This window comes from Schistocerca gregaria, chromosome 8, assembly GCF_023897955.1.
Source record: "Schistocerca gregaria isolate iqSchGreg1 chromosome 8, iqSchGreg1.2, whole genome shotgun sequence".
In the NCBI taxonomy this organism is placed as follows: domain Eukaryota; kingdom Metazoa; phylum Arthropoda; class Insecta; order Orthoptera; family Acrididae; genus Schistocerca; species Schistocerca gregaria.
The window spans coordinates 280,019,602-280,033,593 of NC_064927.1; the positions used below are offsets into that span (position 1 = coordinate 280,019,602).

Genomic DNA, 13,992 nt, shown 5'->3' on the forward strand with positions numbered 1-13,992 from the left:
GTAGGAGGGTATGTTATGGGTAATAGGCTGAATATGGTGTGCAACAACGGCAGAAATTTTCTCTGAAAGGAGACAGTACCCAGCCATAATTTAGTAACCTGAGGTTCTGGAGGAGACCAAGGGATTTGAGAAGGGACTTGTTCCACCACTAGTAAAACATGTTTCATTACAAGGAGACCAGCAATTTTAACAATGTATGTCATATATTGCTCAAAATATGACATCCTCCTGCTTCTTACATCAGCACAACAGCTACCAAACTGTCTGTAAGGTTGCTTTGGCACAGTGTGAGGTCTCTTCATTTAATTCACATCACCACCAAATGTGTGTGCTTGCTTTTGTGTCATTTGACTGCCTGTCACACAAATAAGGTTCACACACTAGTACTAACAAAACCACAATTTTCACAGAAATCTGACTTTTCTTACATTTTAGTAATCACATCCATTTAATACTTCTATCTATTAATATATTGCTCCTATTTATGAATCAGTAGATGCGTGGAACATGTGCCCTTGATTTGAGACCACTTATTCTCTTGATGGAAACTGATTTTTTGGTTTCTTGGCACCCAAGATGCTGAGGTGCCATCAACTGCAAGGCTTCAAGTCACCAAACATTCCTTAAAACTTTAAAACATTTAGATTCCATAATAATGTGATGATTATAACCAGATTACTGTAGATATAAGTGTAACTCATATTTTCCACTGCTAAAAATTGGCCAGTGAAATTCTCCTGACTGTGCGGTATTCCTGCTTGCAACAAATTTGCTTTGCATGTACATTATTTATAATGCTCTTCAACATCTCACACATGATCATACTATTAATGAATTAATTAGCTGATTTATCACTTTTGCAGGTCAACTCTCTTGGCAATTATGAAGAAACAATACAACAAAGTGGAAGCTTCAAGAGATTGATGTACCAGGTCTTGGGACAGTCAGACTTTTAACTGCAATATTGTAAGATACAAATTAAGTGAAATCCACTCTGTGCACATCAGTTTAACTCAAAACATAAATGACACTGTGCGACAACCACAGAGATTTCACATCAATGAAAATATCCTTCTTTTTATATAAAGCCATTGTGTTCAAATATTTGATATGGCTAGATTTAGACTTGCCTACATAACCAATCTGTGTTGTGGTCCTCAGCACTAAACTATCCCGCCTGCACATATGTCAATGAGTGTACATTCTAGTCAGTAAATGAGGGGGAAAATGCTATGCACATATGCTAGTATTTCTCAATATGTGAGTAATCATATCTGGCATATACCTGTTGGGAGAGAGGTCAGTCTGGCTTGGATATGAGGAATGGAAACAGTAAAGAAGTGGAGCAATGAGACACATCTGATCTTTTTCTGGATGAATGATATATTTTTGTTTATTGAGTGAGCTGAAACTATAATCAATGTCTGTATAAAAATATGAACTGTGAAAATAGTTTTAACGCAGTGGAATGTTTTGCTTATAAATCTGTACTGGTCAGCTTTGTATATCCTGCCACAAAATAGTTTCCGTTAATAAATTTCTGTTCTGTTTTAATAATTGTTTTCTTGAGTCTCGTAACCACAGTTGGATATTCAAATATATCATTTAGCTATTTCATAACAATGGCCTGATATTTGAAATCTTTCTCCAAGATTTATCATCTGAATTATATACATTTTTCTCTTTCTACATAATTATGTAAACTTTCCAACATATATTTTTCTTAAAACAATAGCCATAAGTAAAGAGAAGATTTTTATGGTTCCATATATCACAACTTATTGTCAAGATACAGTAAATGATAAAAATATACGTGGCATATAAAATAAGTTTGTACAAATTCTTAATTGAAAAACCACCACAGATAAAAAGCACAATCCGATATGGTTATACGGCTTGTCTGTTATTTGTATTCAGCATTGATAGCTCTGCCAATCACAAGTTTTCTTATTTCAGTAGTGCCCGCTCCTATCTCATACAGCTTTGCATCCCTCAGAAGACGGCCAGTTGGATAGTCATTTATATATCCATTTCCACCTGCAGCAGCATGAAAATTAAATATAATCATCACACTGGAATTATAACAACAGCATTATACAAGCTACTTGTACACTTTCTCTAGATGTAACAATAAAATAAAGATGGAAAGACCTCTTCCTTTCATAAGATATGACAATTACTAGTTTGGAGAGACCATGATTGAAAAATATTCTTTTCTTATTTTATTACACCTGGTGAAACCATTGGTTTTATTTTTATAGTGACTCATTTCAGCTGTGATCTACAGCCATCTTCAGATTAATAATATTCATCTTATCCAATTACAACAATACATTCAACTCTGTTATGAGGCTTATTACGGTGCAACACTGATGAAAAGATAAGTGCAGATTACAGCTGAAATTGGACAAGGTAAAAATTAAACCAGTATTCGTTGTCAGGTCTAATAAAAGATGAAACAAGGAACTGTGCCTTATTAGAGAGCAGGAAGCACAACTGTGCTACCTTTCAAATTCCTTCACATTTTGTCAGTCTGTAAACTGAAGAGCGAACAGGCAGATCCCCACTCTCTCGACCCAAATATATCAGATATAGTATCTACTGACTGCGGCCTAAGCTTATACTCGTGCTTCCACATTACAACTCTGAAATCAGTGGCTATGCAGCATGCAGACATTCATAGAGAGCGAGTTTATTTTTCATTAAGAGCACGAACACTATACAGAATACAGAAACAGCAACTATTGCAAGAAATGTGCACAAACAGTGCCTACATAAATCTTCACATGTTGCTTTACATAGTGATGGAAAGCTTATTCCACAGCGTTCCTGTACAGTATGTGTAGTTTTTTTTTTAAGATCATTTCCCCCACCACAAGTAATTTAAAGACAGTATTCCCAGAACAACTGGACAGAATGTGAAAAACAAATTTGAAGAGTTACTGAGGAATATTGCGTAGACACGTATTACGGAAAGACTTTAATCCTAATGGGAATCTAGCACTTTCTGCAGAGAATTTTCCATACTGTCCATTACTCCTCTGTTAATGTCTATGGAGTAAAGAGTATCTGTGCACTCTTTATTGTACACTGTTCTAATAAAACCTGTGTTGAATTTAATGCTCCATCTGAATCAGGATTTTGATCATCTTATTCTTTTTACTAATTTATCAGACATTTATCACATTACATATTTTTCTTTGTCCACCTTATTTCGTAAGTGAGACACTTGGATGTGAAGTAATTACAATTATATAACTTTTCTGGATTACTATCATCCAACTATTATTACAGTTTTACCTGTTTAAGCACATTTAAAGAAATAACTTTCAAAATTAATAAGACACATATATGAGGCAAACAACAAGTTTAATAGTAAATGACAAAAAAAGTTAATAATGCAAAATCATCTAAAACATTGGAACAAGATAAAGAATATTACATTTGCCTTAAACAAAACAACAAAGTGCAGGGAAATCATTCTACATTTGATGCTTTAGATGACACAATAACTAGAAAGAAATATGCTAAGGGTCAGACCAAGAAATTCATGACAACTAAACAAACTGCTACAAGACTTTGTTGAACGTCTCTGTAACAATCCTGCACTGACTACTTCATCTGTTGTACTGATCCAATTCGTTAAGGATCATCATCTTAAAAGCTTTTATTAAGCCACTTTTTTAGTGGATGAATTACATTTTCTTAATATTCTCCCAACATTTCTCAGCCTGCCATCAACTTCTCCTACAATTTGCTTCAAGTGGCCATTCCACTTCAAGTTGCTCCACATTGTTATGTTTAGGTATCTCAAGGTAGTTACTGTTTTCAGTGATTTGTCACCAATAGTGTAATTGAAAAGTATTGGATCTCTTCACCTATTTATGCAGAACACGTTACATTTATTTACATTCAGGGTCAACTGCCAGACCCTACACCAGATGTGTATCTACTACAGGTCCTCCTGCAGTTCACTAAATGGGACACTTCCTTGGAGTGCACTCAAAGCTGTTTTACATCTCTCAGTTTCTTATTCTATTAATAGTCTTTGACCTGATATTCCATATCTCATCGATGAACGTAGCGAGCTGTTTTGCAATGCCTGTCTGCAGTACCTACGCAGACTTTGCTTAAGAAAAATTTTGTCTGTCAAAAATGTCCTAATGCATGAGCATATAATTTGCTCCAGAAATCAACATTTTGATGTCGGCAATAGAGTGTACAATTGTGTGTATCTGTCTGATGACCCATTTTGAAAACATAAATGATTTGTGCTTTTTTTCTCCAATTGCCTATAGTAAACTGACGGGAGAAGAGAAAAAAGTTGCACATAATCTCTGTAGGATCTCACAGGTGTCTCATCCTGTCAAGAACACTTTCCATTTTTGAGTGACTTTAGTTGATTTTCCTTTCCACAATTTCAGACAACCAACTTCAGTATTTCAGCCTTCTGTTAATCATCATCTGCTTTTGTGTCTGTGTGGTCACAAAATGACTGAACAGATGATTTTTATCTGCTTATGAACCTTCCATACAAACAGAACTACTTAGAATTTTGCCCACACTACATAGAGAAATTTTACTTCTGAATTCATTGACTGCTTCTCGCATTGTTTTTTTTTACATTCCTTTTGTTTTTTTCCAGCTCCTGTTTGTCAACTAGGCTTCGACATAACTTAAATTTGTAACAAGGCTCTCTTTCCTTTAGTAGCAACTTCCTAAAATCACTCTCACAATTCTCCAAGGTCTCTCTGAAGTGATCTCTCATTATATACTTTGAGGCATATGGTCTATAAAAGCAACTTATTACTATGTTTGACCCACCTTTGATGATTAAATATGCCCAAATTATTTCACTTTTTGAATCTGTAATAAACCGAACAGACAGTAATTTGTGGCAATTTGTCTATGCTTGCGACATACATTCAAATTTTAGTTTAGAATTTGCTGCTATTTACTTCTAGTTTCAGCCCACTTTCTCTTCCTCCTACAGGTACACATCATGTACTGGTTAATCATCTCTAGTCCAACTGCTTATGAAGTGGCAACACTGTCTCAAAACTGTATTTTACTGGAAAGTTGAGTGCAGCTGTGTATTTGGACATCAGCTATTGTGAGAAGCTCGTATTGCTAAGTTGTTACAGAAACAGGACAGCCTGCTATCGAAAAGTGAATCGATATTGAGGTGTGTTATATAAAGACATGCTCCATGAAAGAATGTAGAGAAATGTTTCAAGCGAGGTATACTGGTAGGAAACTCTTTAACGACCAGTTCTATTCAAGATATGTACAAGAAATGGAACGCTGTAAGACCTGTTAAGAATAAGCAGTGGAATAGATGACCAACAGTCACATCCCCTGAATCTACAGACAGAATTTGCATCAACATTGTAAGTCCCTGCAAGTTGGTATTGGTAAGCAGCTTATTGTAGTAGGTTGGTACCTCTCATACATCATGTCATTTACAAAAAGGTATGAAATTAAAAGCCTATTATGTGAGTATCCTAAAGAGTTGAAATTTGAGAATCGGAATTCATTATTGTAACTGGCTATTAATATCTAGTACTAATGTTACTTGAACCCTTGCCAACAAAAGTATGGTCCACATCACCAACATGTTCTCTGAAAAGAAAGACCTGCCAGTAGAGATCTCTGGTCACCAAGATCTCTGGACTTAACATTGTTTTATTTTTATTTATGGGCACACCAAAAAGGCAAAGTGTATGCTGACAATCCTCACACAACAGACAATCTTAAATGGAACATTAGTAGATTAATGGACAACAACATGCCTGCAGAATTACAGTGTGTTGCTGGTGATGTCATCAGACGATGTCAGCGATGCCTGGATGCCCAAACACACCACTCCCAGCATCTCTTACAAACAGGTAATAACACATTTTTTTTAACAGTAATGTTATCTATTCTTTTGTGGTTAGTTTATTGTTAGTTGAATCACGGGTGTGAGGCATACCAGTTTTACATGGGGCATCCTGTACTATGTGGTAATTGTTGCCTTCTGTTGTTCCTTTTACCTTAAAAACCCCACTCCATACGCACACCACACACAGACTGTCATCAAAGTAGCTGCTTACTTTGTGTAATGCATGCCTGACCTATTGGGTGAGTTCTTCAATTCTCCACCTCATAGAGATCCAGAAGTTTACATTCAAAACTGTCACAGAATCATCTGAGCCTCTGGTTTAGACCTTCCAAACCAGAGAACCACAGTCGACTCTTGAATATGGTGCTGCAGTAAGGCTCCTTCCACCCTGCCTGTGAAGCTATCTATCTTCACCAATCCAGTCAACTGTTTCAAGGAACCACACATGGCCTCAGGACCAGCTACGGTTTGCAGATACTTACACCTAGCATACACAGCAGCTACTGACAGTCTCCTCCGTATCTCAGTGAGGTCTCCAGGCAAATATCTAAACTGCATACTGACCTCCCTAAGCTGTGTGCTATTTCTCTTAGCAGCTCCATTAACCACCTAACACTAGGCTTCCAATGACCTATATGCCCACTATCCATGCTTGTCTGGACTTGGCTTTAAAACTGGCCACAGCCCTAACAGGCAAAATGTCTTTTGCTGATCCAGATGTGTTGTCATGCCTGCATGTCATAATTTGTGGTTAGTCATAAAGGGGCTGTGATAAAGTCAGTTTCTACATCATTCACCTTCCTTCTAGAAACACTTGAAACCGCCAATGTCCACCACTCACTGCTGGATAGATAGCAATCAATTCACCTTGTGTCAACAAGCACATACCCTATTATGTAACACTAAAATAAATCCCAAAATAAGTTACTAACCAAAGCAGTCAAGGACTAATTAAGAAAGAACAAGAAGACTGCAACAATAAACAAACTTATTCAACTGTGGAACTGCAGGTGGAGTCAATTTAAACTGCCAAAATTGCAATGCACATAAAATATGGCTGTAAAATATGTTTGTAAAATACACAGACTCTTAGAACAAAATAAATAAAACAACTACAAACTGTTACTGTTCACTTCTTGTCAGTACTTAAGGTAACTCCTTTACAGTCGAGCATTGGAGGGAGTGTCGTCGGTACACATTTGTCTGTGGACACAGTATGTCTGTGGCAACAACGGCAAGGCGTTTCCATTCTGAATACATTCACATGCTGCCCATTAACAGCCAGAGGCTGGCAATAAGCCTGTCACTTTTTTGCTCACTTTGTTACTGGTTCAGGACATTTTGTCACATAAAATAACCAAGTAGCACTGAGTAACATAGCAAACAATGAAAACAAAAACAATTATCAAGTTACTGCCACAAGCAGTGCCTACAACTGGCAGCTGAGGTAGCGGAAAGATATGCAATGGTGGACACAGCAGAAAGTGTGACCAAATTCATTCTCTGATTGGTTGTTGTTATGGTAGCTGCACTGTAAACAATCACTTTGTTATTCTGATCCTGATATAAACTAAATGGTAAATGTGAATAACTACTGCTGCCTGCGTTGCTGCTAAGAATTCCTCCCTGCTTTACAATGCACAACTCCATAACTGAACACAATGTTGTCTGCTCTTAGCAAGGAACCTTGGTGCATCCCTTGTCGCACTTATCAAGCAAAAGTTTGGACTATGTAACATTCTACAGTCCCATGTTACCACAGGTAATCAGCAATCCTACATTTTTTGGTGACATCTTAGTCAATAAACTTTCTGTATGTTCAGGCTACCTATATTTTTGTTTGCTGTCTGTCTATAAGTATCACTGTTAAAGGCTTGATTTAACATTTAAATACTTCTGTTGATCCGTTGACTCTTTCAAGAGCCAGAGAGGTCACAAACTTTGCGCAAACATTAGCATAAATCTGCAGTGCAGAGAGAACACAAAGATAAAATTTTTAGTGAAAACCATTACATTCATTTATCAACATGTCCCATGTGAATGAGTAACTACTTGATATGACCTATGCTACGTAAAAATTCACAGAATCCAATTGGCATACAATAGGTAAGTTAAACTCCCCATCAGACAGCTGCATCATCTCATTAAGACAAGATTTTATAAAGAATGAATACCAAAATCATGAACCCTGTCAACACCAACTACTGCTAGCAAGAAGGGATGGAGCAGATTATGCAAAGAAACAATAATAATACAGAAGATGCTTTGTAAATAAAAGCAAAATGCATCTGGTGTAATTCTTTTTAATTAGATTGCAGTCAGCTCTAGACAGATAACATCTAATAACCAAAATCTTTGCTTATGTCATGAAAGCACAAAGGGATCGTCCATTATTCATGCAGACAGTTTCTACTGTTGTCATGTAATGGTATACCTATAGCATAACTAACATGACAGCAATTTTGTTCAGTATGGTTGTCACACACTATGATTTTGTTCATCAGCAAAGCAATTAAGGGTGAAATCATGACTGTATAGGAAAAAGTTGTTTAAATGTGGGCCGCAACATTAGGGGGCCCTCTCTGAGAAGATTTCTGAGCAAATCTTTGTGATCAACATGACAACTCATACAGCATTTAGAACAAGTCAATGAGGTCACACATGGTGGGCTAAACATGACACATTTCAACGTAATGCATCCTTTCACTTTTCACCACAGACTGAAAAAGGAGCAGTGAAAAATTTGCAGAAGTGATATATAGTAAAGGGAACAGCTCATTGCATAGATGGAGTGTTAAGACGTCGTAAGGCACATACTAGAGTGCCAGCACAATGTAGTAACCATACTAAGCAAAATAAAAGTAAAGAAAGGGGTGCAGGCAGAATATTGCACAGTTTCATGAAGAACTACTAATAGCTGTATCACATCACACGACATACAGTAGTGGTGAAGAATGTTTTCAAAAGGTATTCAAAATCTTCCTTGATAATACACACTTTATTATGCCCAAGCAACTGTGGCCTTTCATTTAAGTTTACGCTACAAAATCTATTGCATCCAATATTATGAAATAATTGGTGTAGGCATTGTGCACAACTGCAGCAACTATTTTATTATTATGATCATTCCTCCCTAGACAGATGGGCACCAACAAAATATTTTCACATTCTGAGAAGGAAGTTGACGATTGAAATTTCATGAAAAGATCCTGTTGCAACGAAAAATGCCTTTGTTTTAATGACTTCCATCCCAATTCACACATCATATCTGTGGCACTCTCTCCCCTATTTCACAATAGCACAAAATGAGTGTCCTCCTTTGAACTTTTTTTTTTTTTTATGTCCTCATCAATCCAATCTGATGTGGATCCCACACAACACTCCAAAAGAATACATACAAGCAAAGTGTAGGCAGTCTCTTTAGTGGAAATGTTACTTTTCTCACTATTCTGCCAACAAATTGTAGTCTTTGGTTTGCTTTGCCCACAGCATTATCTATGTGATCATTCTAAGTTAAGTTATTCGTAATTGTAATTCCTAAGTATTTAGTTGAATTCACAATTTTTAGAATTGTGAGATTTATTGTGTAACTGAAATCTAGCACATTCTTTTTAGTACTCAAGTGGATGACTTCACACTTCTCATTATTTAGAGTCAATTGCCACTTTCCACTTCATACAGATATCTTGTCTAAATCATCTGGTGATTTTACAGATAGTAAATGACAGCATAATCTGCAAATAATATGAGTGCTACTGACATTCTCTCCTTAATCATTTCTGTAGATCAGGAACAGCAGACAGCCTATAACACTTCCTTGGAAAATGCCAGATATTATTTTGTTTTACTCTATAGCTTTCCGTCAATTACTATGAACTGTGACCTCTCTGGCAGGAAGTCACAGTATCAGTCACACAACTGTGATGACAGTCCATAGGCATACCATGACAGTTCACAGGCACACAATTTGATTGGAAGCTGCTTGTGACATAACGTGTCAAGTGCCTTCTGGAAATCTAAAAAGATGGAATCAATATGACATCCCCTGTCAATAGCACTCACTACTTCATGAGAATAAAGAGCCAGTTGTGTTCCACAAGAACAAAATTTGCTACATACATGTTTGCTGTTTGTCAATAAACCGTTTTCTTTAAGATAACTCCTAATGTTACAACACAGTATATGTTATAAAACCCTACTGTGAATCAATGTTAGCAATATGGCCCTGCAATTTGTCAGATTATTCCTATTTCCTTTCCTGGGTATTGGTGTGATTTGTGACAGTTTCCAGTCTTTAGGTACATATCTTTCAGTGAGGGATTGGCTGTATATTTTTGTTAAACATGGAGCTATTTTATAAATATACTCTGAGGAACCTGATCAGTATACAATGAGAACCAGAGGGCTTGCCTTTATTAAGTGATTTAAGCTGCTTTGTTACATAAAGGATACCTACTTCTAAGTTACTCATGTTGGCAATTGTTATCGGTTCAAATTCTGGAATATTTGCTTTGTCTTCTGTGGTGAAGGAGTTTCAGAAAAACTCTGCTTTAGCGGCACTGTCATCAGTAAGATCACCATTGTTACCGTGCAGTGGAGATGATTGTCTTCCCACTGGTGTACTTTACATACGACCAGAATCTCTTTGGATTTTCTACCACATTTCAAGACAGAGTTTCATTGTGGGAATATTAAAAACATCTTGCATTGAAGTTATACATTTCAAGCTTCTGCAAAACTTCGCCAATCTTTACAGTTTTGCGTTCTTTTAAATTTGATATGATTTTATTTGTTGCTTCTGCAACAGTGCTCTGACCTGTTTAGTATAACATGAGATCAATACCATTTCTTATTAATTTATTTTATATATACACTATGTGATCAAAAGTATCCAGACACCTAGCTGAAAATGACTTACCAGTTCATGGTGCCCTCGATCGGTAATGCTGGAATTCAGATGGCATTGGCCCACCCTTAGCCTTGATGACAGCTTCCACTCTTACAGTCATACATTCAGTCGGGTGCTGGAAGGTTTGTTGGGGAACGGCAGCCCATTCTTCACAGAGTGCTGCACTGAGAAGAGGCACCTGCGTCTGATGGTGTTCTATAGGATTCAGGTCAGGACTCTGTGCAGGCCAGTCCATTACAGGGAAGTTATTGTCGTGAACCACTCCACCACAGGCCGTGCATTATGAACAGGTGCTCAATCATGTTGAAAGGTGCAATTGCCATCCCCGAATTGCTCTTCAGCAGTGGGATGCAAGAAGGTGCTTAAAACATCAATGTAGGCCTGTGCTGTGGTAGTGCTATGCCAAACAACAAGGGGTGCAAGCCCCCTCCATGAAAAACATGACCACAGCATAACAAAACCACCTCTGAATTTTTTTGTCGGCACTACTCACGCTGGCAAATGGCATCCACTGGACAAAGGTCTCTGTCAGTCAACAGACAGGGTTGGCCTGTATGCTTTCGTGCTGTGTGTGTCCCTTCACATTGCACTTCACTTTCACATACATGGCAAACAGTGGACCTAGGGATATTTAGGAGTGTGGAAATCTTGCATACAGACATATGACACAAGTGACACCCAATCACTTGACCATGTTCGAAGTCCATAAGTTCTGTGGAGTGCCCCATTTTGCTCTCTCACAATATCTAATGACTACTGAGGTCGCTGATGTGGAGTACCTGGCAGTGGGTGGCAGCACAATGCAGCTAATATGAAAAATGTATGTTTTTGGGGGTGTCTGGATACTTTTGATCACATAGTGTATCTCTCAACAGCTATTGATACTATTTCTTTGAATTTAAACCACATCTGACCTAAGCTTACATATTAAGGTTGGAAGGTGTGGAGACTGTCTCTCAGAAAAGCCTCAAGTGTATCTTTATCTGCTTTTTTAATGGATGTATTGTGTGTTTATTTTGGGGGGTTTGAATGTTATGGCATTAAGTCTAGGTACAACAGCTTTGTGGTCGCTAATCCCTGTATCCATCGTGATGCTCAATATCCACACAGGATTATTTGTCGCTAAGAAATCAAATATGTTTTGACAAACATTTACCCTTTAAGTGGATTCCTGAACTAATTGTCCAAAATTTTCTTAGAACACATTCAGAACATTTTCAGACAAAAATTTATTCCTACCTCTGACTTTAAACAGGTATTTTCACCAGCATATTGAGGGCAGATTGATGTCACCACCAAGTGAGTGGGGTACTTAATTCACATGAGACCCAAGTTCTCCTTGAACTGCTCAGCAACTGTATCACCTGAGTTGTGGCAGGGAAAAGGGGAGGGAGGGGGGGGGGGGGTGAGTCGATACAAGAAACCAATTATTAATTTATCCCGGTTGTCAAGTATAACCTTTACCCATACTAGCTCACAAGAAGTATCAACTTTTATTTCACTACATGGTAAACTGCTCCTGACAGCAATAAACACTCCACCACAAACTGTATTTAATCAATCAGTTAACTCCTTTGTAAAAATTTTGGCTGAACTTATTTCCGGCTTAGATAGTTCCCCATACCTATAACTATTTGAGTTTCAGTGCTTTCTATTAGTGTTGTAGCTCTGGTTCTTTTCCAACAAGGCTATGACAATTTACCACTACAATACCAACTGTTTGATGTAGAACAATAACCAATACAAGTTAACAGATGGTGATTTTGTTTAACACATGACTGATTTTCAACTTGTGCCCACCTTATGATGGTTTACATTCAGGTACATGTTTCCATACTCAGTATTAAGAAACAACTGTTTAAATAAAAAACAAATAACATGATGAAGACACAAATGAAATATTCGGAAGTGGCTAAGTGACAGGTATTGTAAAATTATCATAACAACTCAGCATATAGCAGAGATGTGCGTCGCAGATAAACACAACAAAAGACTCTCACAATTAAAGCTTTCAGCCATTAAGGCCTTCATCAACAATATATTAAAAACAAAGATTCCAAGACTTACCAAGCGGGAAAGCGCCGGCAGACAGGCACATGAACAAAACACACAAACACACACACAGAATTATTAGCTAGCGCGCGCGCGTGTGTGTGTGTGTGTGTGTGTGTGTGTGTGTGTGTGTGTGTGTGTTTGTTGTGTTGTTGACAAATGCCTTAATGGCCAAAAGATTTAATTGTGGGAGTATTTTTGTTGTTGTGCCTATCTGCGACTTAGCATCTATGCTATATAGTGAGTAGCAACTTACCTTCTCATAATATTTTAAATTTTATTCTGGATTTTCCATTGTTTGATTAAAGCATAAAGCTGGTGTATCCATATTGTTTTCACAGTACATTAACAACTGTTTTACAAAAATATTTAATTTTTTGCATTTTAATTGTATATTAGCCACCATGTTAATTATTGGTGCTTCCATATTATGTCTTTGATAAAGTAGTGGCACTTCAGATGCACACACACACATTCATAATGTGTGTACTTTTGACAAACAGAGGTCATGGTCAAAGAGTTTAAGTCAAAGAAGTACAGATATGTTACACATACAGCTACATAACATGTTACAAATTATGAAAATGAAGTGAGAGTGTGAGTGTTCGAAAAGCTGCTAGTTGTGGGGGGCCATGAATTACAGTTCTTTTTATTTTTAAAATAAAAGGTGTACATAAAGTTCAGGAACACTTTCACTTATTTATTGCACAAGAACTAAACATTGTACAGATCTCATACATAATGCATTTTGAAAAGAAACTCAAAGTTTTTTTTTTCAAACTTTTGATAAGCGAACCATGAGTGACCTCGCAGATGTCAATACCATACCCGTCCCAGCAAGGCATCGTCGACTGTGGCAGTCGCTTCCCGTATTATCTCCCGGAACTCTGTTACATCACGTGGTAGAGGCGGTACATGCACCAGATCTTTAATGCGTACCCACAGAAAAAGTCTCACAGAGTGAGATCTGGTGATCAGGGACGCCATTTCATGAAACAGTTGTCCTCTTCTATAGCATGGCCAATCCATCCTTGCGGCAGCTCCTTGTTCAGTGCACCAGGTCCAATTTGAATGGTTTCATAGACAGCTTCCATCACAGGACTTTCCACACAGTCATTGGAGCCATTTTGAGTTCACGGGATGCACG

General features: G+C 37.4%; 2 protein-coding genes across 2 annotated transcripts in view; one reads left to right on the forward strand and one right to left on the reverse strand.

Annotated features, from left to right (window-relative positions):
- LOC126284244 (PDZ and LIM domain protein 3) overlaps positions 1–1,557 on the forward strand; it is a 387,642-nt gene extending 386,085 nt beyond the window's left edge. The window contains exon 10 of the mRNA XM_049983040.1: positions 864–1,557. Coding sequence (XP_049838997.1) covers positions 864–956 — 93 coding nt within the window. The 3' untranslated portion in view covers positions 957–1,557. The remainder of the gene's footprint in view (positions 1–863) is intronic.
- Positions 1,364–13,992, reverse strand: part of LOC126284243 (isovaleryl-CoA dehydrogenase, mitochondrial) — a 53,618-nt gene continuing 40,989 nt past the window's right edge. Inside the window, exon 8 of the mRNA XM_049983038.1 lies at positions 1,364–2,037. Coding sequence (XP_049838995.1) covers positions 1,904–2,037 — 134 coding nt within the window. The 3' untranslated portion in view covers positions 1,364–1,903. The remainder of the gene's footprint in view (positions 2,038–13,992) is intronic.